We start from the raw sequence: 7,499 nt of genomic DNA, 5'->3' as shown, positions 1-7,499 counted from the left end.
ACACACACACACACACACGAAAAGTAACAAAGATTTGTATGTGTGGGAAACTTGAGATATTAGAAAGGAAAGGTATATCTTCATAGAGAACGGGACAGCATAGAAAAATATTCTATGTAAGTATGTACTTAACCCGATCATCGGACTATTTTGCAGCGTAGTGCTTAAGTTGAAAAAAAAAAAGTTGTTAGTATTAGCAGTTATATATAAATTATTTACTAATAAAACAAGAGATAGAAAAAATTAAAAGAAGGTTTTAAAGAAAATCATAAATTGTGTTCATGTTTCAAAATTTGTGTGACCGTATCATCAATACTTTTCTTTAAGGGCATAAACTCGAATCCTAACAATTCCTTTGTCTTTGAGTTGTCAGCAAAAGAACCTTTCCAGTTATGTAAAGCACCACTTTGAGGTTTGCCAACTGGAATTCTCCCCTTTAAACTTGGAAAATCTTCGTTCATAACATCAAGAATATCCTGTGCATTGAATCTACTTGAAATTAAAAGCAACCTCTTCCCTATCAAAGTTGGTCTTTGGAAAGCTAGCAGATGAGCCTTTGCGACATCACGTACATCGATAAAGGATCCAACAAAGGAGTTATCTACTTTATCATCAGCGGAAGAGAGCATTAACTTGTGAATAAGCTCACAGGACGTATTCAACTTAGAACTAACATTTTCATCGAAACGTTGTGGGCCAAAAACATAAGAAGGGTTAACAGTAGTTAGTTTGAACTTAATTTCATTTCTATGTTCTTCAACAAAATCCCAAGCATATTTTTCAGCAAGCTTTTTGGAGCCGTTATAAGCATGACCACCGTCAATTAAAGCGTCTTCATATGAATCTGGGTTCCAAGTGTTTTCGTTGTAAGAATACGATGGATCCAAATCTTTTGTGAAGTCGAACATGGCAGCAACACTTGATGTAATGACGACACGTTCAACTGTATCAGCAGCATATTTCAAGATCGAGTGCAAAATACCTTTCGTACCATTCAAAGCTGGTACCAATAAATCCTTCTCATAATCATCACAGTCAGTGAAGAAGGGAGATGAGGTATGTAATACATATTTAATCTCCTTTCCATGTTTAGCAAAAACTTCATTGAAAGCTGTTAAATCGGAGATATCCTCAACTATTTCGAAAGAAAGATTTTTGTTTCCGTTGAATTGTCCTAAGAGTTTGTCAGCCTTACTTTGGGACCTAACAGAACCAATGACTTTGAAGTTTTGTTCTAAAAGTTGACTGATTATATGTTGGGCAATAAAACCTGTAGCACCAGAAATAAAGACAGACATGCTAGTGGTAATTTTCTGTTGGTATTTGAAATGTGTATTTGTGATATTGTTTTATATCAATGATATTATTAGCTTATTACTAAAAAAATATACTACATTTTGGATAATGTCAGAAACCTGGTGATTACCGCCCTTATTTATACATTTTTGCCTTGATCTCTGAGTCGAGTTATCCATAATACACCCTTAATAAATTCATTGGATTATTCCACTCATCAAATCGTGTTGCCTCTTGGTGATCCCAGGAAATCAACAGAGTATAGCATGAAACTTTGCAACTTAAAACAACTGAAATTTCGTATTCGGATTCAGGAAAGGTGGAAAACCGAACCCGAACCCGAATCTAAAGCCGAATTACGTATTTTACTCCCTACTACGACATTCTCATATTAGCCATCAGATTGAATGGCACAGAGCTTGCACATTTTCTAAAAAAAGAATCTGAAATTACCGAATAATAAGTGTTTTCTCCTTCGAGGGTCGATAACTTTTCAATTCACCAACTTTTTCCATATTTTCCAATACTCTTCCAAAAAATAGAATTTGGGAAAGCGAGGGAACCAAAATAATTTCGACTTGACGAAGAAGAATTTGCGAACAATGCCTTGAGATGGGACAGGCGCAATATCTGGTTGAGTACGGTGGCCTGATATTGATGTAAGGCGAGAACCTTAAGGTTAGATGGAGTAGTCCTTTTCAATAAAGAAAAGTACTTAAATGCTTTGGTAAGTTTTCTGATTTTTCATCATCTATGGTATTCAAAATAATGAAGCCGTCCACCGACAGCCACATTTTCAAAGATACGAAACATTAGAGTATTCTTGATGAGTTTCGAATCCACTACAGCCAGCCTGAATTCATGGTCATGGTTACGACGGGTAACAGGAAAAGGCGTTTCCAAATGAAAGATGTTTTCACTATATTAGAAGAGAATAATATTAAGAAAGTATGTCTTTGATAGAAAGAACGTTTCTTAACATCTAACGTAGTCTATATTATATTTTCATGAAGTAAGTAATTCAACCAGATTAAAACTACGTGTCTGTAAAGTTTGTTATGCCTGTAGAAAATAATATCGAACAATTATTTTTCCTTGATAGAATGAATTCCTTTCGATGCTCTTCTTGACTATAAACAACGAGAGATGCTGTTGATATGCGTCTTGGACTACATGTTACATATCATATCAGATATGAACAAACGCCAAACAAAGAAACAAAAACTAACGACGACCGTGGGTAACAGTGTTCTGTATTTACAGACATACCTACCTATATTGTACATCTAGATTGCCCCGTTGCTGAATAAGCTTCGCTTCCTGTTCCGCAGAAATCCTAAAACATCCGAACAGAGCCGTGTTCAGGTATATACGAAAACAATACTAGTCTATATAAGGGGATGTGTAAATTTATTATATCTTGTAGGCATTATCATTCTCGCTAAATGGCATTATTATTGTTTGTTCAACTTGGTATTCTTTCTATCTTGGTCAATTGTAAAATTAAACCCAACTGACACAATCTAATTACTTAAAAGAAAAATGGTAGCTGCTAAACAATGGGTTGTGAAAACTGATCCGATCCCAGGACACCCTTTCAATTTTAATTTTGAAAGCAAGGATGCTACATTCGAATTAATTACCAAAGATTTGACCTCTAATGATCTTCAATCTGGAGATATATTAGTAGAGACATGCTATTTATCTAATGACCCAGCTCAGAAATTTTGGATAGCAACTGTCGATAAAAATTATTCTCCAGGTGTATCTGTTGGTGAAATTATACCAGCAAGAGGTATAGCTAAAGTCATTGAATCTAAAAATGATGACTTTAAAGTCGGCGATTACGTTAGCGCTTATGTTGGCTGGACTACTCATACTATTATCACTAAGGAACAAACTGAAAAAATTACCAAATTGTCCACTGAAAATGTAGATGAATTATGGTGGTACCTTTCTGTCCTTGGTGGAACCGCATTAACCGCTTATTTCATCTTTTACAAATATGCTGAAATGAAGGAAAATGAAAAATATTATAACAAAGTTTTCCTTATTTCTGGAGCTGCAGGTGCCGTGGGTTCCATTTCTGTTCAATTGGCTGTGAACGTATTTAAGGCATCAAAAGTTATCGCAATTGCAGGTGGTGCTGAAAAATTGAAATATGTCGAATCCTTTGGTAATCAAGTAGTAGGTGTGGATTATAAAGATCCAAACTTTAAAGATAATTTGTTAAAGGCAGCTGGTGGGAAAAACACTGTAGATTACTTCATTGATAATGTTGGTGGAGAAATTTTAGATTTGGGTGTGGAATTGCTAAAACCAAAAACTATGTTGTTAGCATGTGGATCCATTAGTGGTTATAACGATTCATCCAAATTAGTTTTCAAGAATTACGTCTCAGTCATCACCAAGAGATTAACTCTAAAAGGTTTATTATTAACGGATAATTTGGATGAGTTCCCACAAGGTTTAAATAAATTGACGAACTTGATAAAGGAAGGTAAATTAGATGTGAAAAATTCAGCTACGATTGAAAACGCTACGGGAGATAAATTCGATCAAGTTCCATTGATTTGGAACGGTCTCTTCAAGGGTTTAAATAAAGGGAAACTAATCACCAAGATTTCAGATGCTTAAATACTATGTAGTTTATACTTAATTAGTACGTAATACCATATTCTGAATAGCTTGAAAGCCTATAACGATAGTACCAAAAACGTAGCACAAAAAAATTTCTTACTGTTTAAATTATATATACATAAGTGGATCTATATATATGTAACTGCAACTAGAAGATTTGTAATGAATATAATACCTTCTATTTGCCATTAGATCACTTCTGTAATTGTATGCTCATTCACCAGAGAAAATTTAAAGGTCGCATAATTTCCTGAGCAAGGCAATAGTATTATATAGTATGGTACTAACGTTCACACATTAGATCATTCATCAGTTGAGCTACCATTCTTTTCATCCGGAAAAACTAAACTGCGAAACGACTCATGCACATTCTGTAATGAACAGAACTTGTTCATGTTTTCCAAACCTTGTTCTATAGAAGGATTCTTAGGGATATGTGTTTCGTCTGTTATTGGAAGACCTTTACTAACAATATCGAAATCATTTGGTTTAGCTTCGTAAATATATCGTATTCCATTCTCCTTAAGATCGATTGCTACAGTCCTCCTTATTTGAACGTTTGAACCATTGGCATTTATCATTGTAGGCTGTAAATGAATATCCCCATATCTGTCCCATAGAATTTGAGAACTTGAATATTCAACCAAATTGAACAGAATAGTTGAAAAAGTCGGTATTGGATCTTCATTAAATAATAGGAGATTCCAATCGTAGAGTCCTTTACCAAAAGTGATCTCTCTTTCACGGTAAGTCATTTCTTTAAGCAGTTCATGATCCATTGGATCAACAACTCGTTTTCCAACTATATCAATAAGAAATCTATCAACAATTATATATCGTTTTGAAGGAATCTCATCTATTAAAACTTCCCGTTCAGGTAACGAGAATTGCTTCAAAAGAGATGTAAAATAAATGCCAACGATTTTCTCAATATTCTCTCGTAATTTTCGTTCATGCCTTCGATAAAGTAATGTAAACGATCTAGTACCAAACCATGGATCTGATTCAAAAAGTAGAGAGTCCTTTAATAATTCAAATTTCGATTCCAATTTTTCTTGACATAGGTTGATTAATTTTTTCTTTCCAGTATCGTATTCGCTATGATGACAACTTTCCATATTCACTTCAAAATCTATATTCAAATTCTGAAGTTTTAATAAGGTGTAATCAAATATGAACCGGCAACTTGGTTTGACTACTTCTTCTGATTCTGTAAATTCAAGCTCCAGTGAGTTAATATCTCCATTTAATATGGAATCTAAAATGGACAGTTCTTCTTTGGTTTGCTTCAAGATTGGTCCATAGTCAAATAATTCCTTGCCTGGTAACTCCTCTTGGTATACAACATATTTGATTTTAGAGCCATTGGAGTGATTAAATGATACACGATGTGCTATATGTGTTGCTTCTTCATCGTCACATTTCTGACAGACAAAATGATCATTAACCAACCTAAAGTTTACATAGACATGCCCCTCAAGTACATGGAATATCGATTTTCTTTCAGTGAATATATAATTTGAAGTCATATTTTGTAATTTTTCTAAAGAATTGGCATTAGCAACACTTTTTAAGCTTAGCCAATTTTCAAGTGATAAGAATGCTCGAAGAGTCTTGGAATGCATACTTGAAAGTTGTCTTGATATAAGATTTACTAAAAATCCATCAATTTCAAGAAACGATTCATCAGCGACATTTATTAATTGATGACGGATTTTTGAGGGTTCAAAGAAGTTATCTCTACAGTACGGTAGTTGCCCTTCAGTAATTGGATGATAATGCAGGTACACAACCTTATGATTGCTAATAGATATCTTATGGGCTTGTACTTCTATTATGTCGACTATTCGATTTCTATTTCTATTTCTATTTCTATTCCATATGGATTCCTTTTCTCTTGTTATGGTATGATCTTTCATTCTTAAGAAATTATAATCTTCCATTTCGATTAATCCGAACAAAACGCTGGAATCATCGCAGTAAAGTTGGCAATGATCACTCTGCTTGAAATACTCATCCCAATTCCAATATTGAAGATCTCCCAATAATTTTTTCAATGGTTTATACGTTTTCAAATCTGGATTGATAATTTTTCCATTTTCTAAATCAACAATCCAACCATTTATGAAAGTATATCTGGTATTGAGCATATACATAATGGTAAAACCTCACTGGCTAGATGGTACGTCATTACTATGGTTTCATTTGATTGTATGGTACTGTCTATACAAGTGTTCAGTATCATGTTCAATTCAGATTTATTGCTCCCGGGAGAGCACCAAATTTTTCAAAAGTACATAAATCTCCAAATATTTTGGTCTAAGTCTACGTACTATATTTTATTCACCCAATTTCTACAAATCATAGATAGGTTTCGATGGTACTAATATTGATATATAGAGATTGTTAGACATTGATTGTACGATCCTAAAATGTTATGAATAGTAAAAAATGCAAAAATGAAATCCCTCTCGTTTTGGAGTGGGATACGACTATAAAAAAAACTTTCTCCGTAAAGTTACAGATATTCCCAAAAGTTTGGATGCTCAAACTATATTTTTTGAGACATACGCTCTGTGGGTGGGTATACTCCTTCTATTTTCATGGATCATCAGCCATACGAATTAGTATTATAGATTCAAATGATCCGGTACTATTACCGATTAACTAAATACATCTTCCCCGTTTGTTGAGCGAGGGAGATCAGGACAGTTTGGGGAAGGGGAGGAACGTGAAACCTTATCTTTTAGACGGTTACTTTGTTTGTATAATATCTTGAACGTATTTATTGACCTAGTAATTTTTCAATTTCCTTTTCCAACTCTTCTGGCCTTATTAAAGATGAATATCTCTCATATACGTTACCGCTCTTATCTATTAAGAATTTTTCAAAGTTCCACTTTATAGTCTTCAGACCAAATACTCCTGGTTTTTGAGACTTCAAGTATTGATATACAGGATCAGTTTGACTTCCGTTGACATTAATTTTCTTCATTAGTGGGAACGTTACACCAAAAGTTTCCTGGCAAAATTTCTTAATATCTGCATCTGATCCAGGTTCTTGGCCAGCAAACTGGTTACAGGGGAAACCTAAAATGGTAAACCCTTTGTCTTTGTACTTTCTATATAAGTGTTCTAAGGGTTTATATTGAGGTGTGAACGAACATTTTGAAGCTACATTTACTATCAGAACTACTTTCCCTTTTAAGTCTGAGAAATGGAATGTTTCATCGTTCGGTAGGTTTGCCGTTAAATCGTAAAAAGTTGTCATATTATTTTCAGCAGAAACAAAAAAAAAAAGTTGTCTTGCTTCAACTAATACTATTCTTTTATCCAGCAGGATTGAGTACGTAAATGCTTAAATAATTCTATGAGAATTGAAAATTTGTAATTTATGGGTAGTTTATAAAACTTGTGTATTTGGTAGGCTTTTCGTACAGGGGGGCGTTTAGAGAATCATCTTGTTCATTTAAGTATCCTTCCAATAATATTAAGGATTCCTTTATATGGGGGGGGAGGAGAAAAATTTTGCTTTTGTACGAAGACTTCTCGGAACCCCGCAC

At 34.0% G+C, this 7,499-nt stretch overlaps 4 protein-coding genes across 4 annotated transcripts; 1 reads left to right on the top strand and 3 right to left on the bottom strand.

Annotated features, from left to right (window-relative positions):
* Positions 1–266: 266 nt before the first annotated feature.
* Positions 267–1,298, bottom strand: NDAI0D05090 (SDR family oxidoreductase; the record flags this gene model as incomplete). Its single annotated transcript, XM_003670017.1, has 1 exon — positions 267–1,298. The coding sequence occupies one exon, from the start codon at positions 1,296–1,298 to the stop codon at positions 267–269; it is 1,032 nt and encodes a 343-aa protein (XP_003670065.1).
* Positions 1,299–2,838: 1,540 nt separating this feature from the next.
* NDAI0D05080 (uncharacterized protein) lies at positions 2,839–3,933 on the top strand (the record flags this gene model as incomplete). The annotated part of the gene is made up of 1 exon (XM_003670016.1): positions 2,839–3,933. One exon carries the CDS (start codon positions 2,839–2,841, stop codon positions 3,931–3,933), a length of 1,095 nt encoding a protein of 364 aa, XP_003670064.1.
* Positions 3,934–4,238: 305 nt separating this feature from the next.
* On the bottom strand, positions 4,239–6,092 carry NDAI0D05070 (uncharacterized protein; the record flags this gene model as incomplete). Its single annotated transcript, XM_003670015.1, has 1 exon — positions 4,239–6,092. The coding sequence occupies one exon, from the start codon at positions 6,090–6,092 to the stop codon at positions 4,239–4,241; it is 1,854 nt and encodes a 617-aa protein (XP_003670063.1).
* Positions 6,093–6,721: 629 nt separating this feature from the next.
* NDAI0D05060 (glutathione peroxidase) lies at positions 6,722–7,207 on the bottom strand (the record flags this gene model as incomplete). Its single annotated transcript, XM_003670014.1, has 1 exon — positions 6,722–7,207. One exon carries the CDS (start codon positions 7,205–7,207, stop codon positions 6,722–6,724), a length of 486 nt encoding a protein of 161 aa, XP_003670062.1.
* Positions 7,208–7,499: the final 292 nt, after the last annotated feature.

The sequence above is a fragment of the Naumovozyma dairenensis genome, chromosome 4 (assembly GCF_000227115.2).
Source record: "Naumovozyma dairenensis CBS 421 chromosome 4, complete genome".
In the NCBI taxonomy this organism is placed as follows: domain Eukaryota; kingdom Fungi; phylum Ascomycota; class Saccharomycetes; order Saccharomycetales; family Saccharomycetaceae; genus Naumovozyma; species Naumovozyma dairenensis.
The sequence above is the reverse complement of the archived record's forward strand: the minus strand, read 5'-3'. Positions and strand labels throughout refer to the sequence as shown.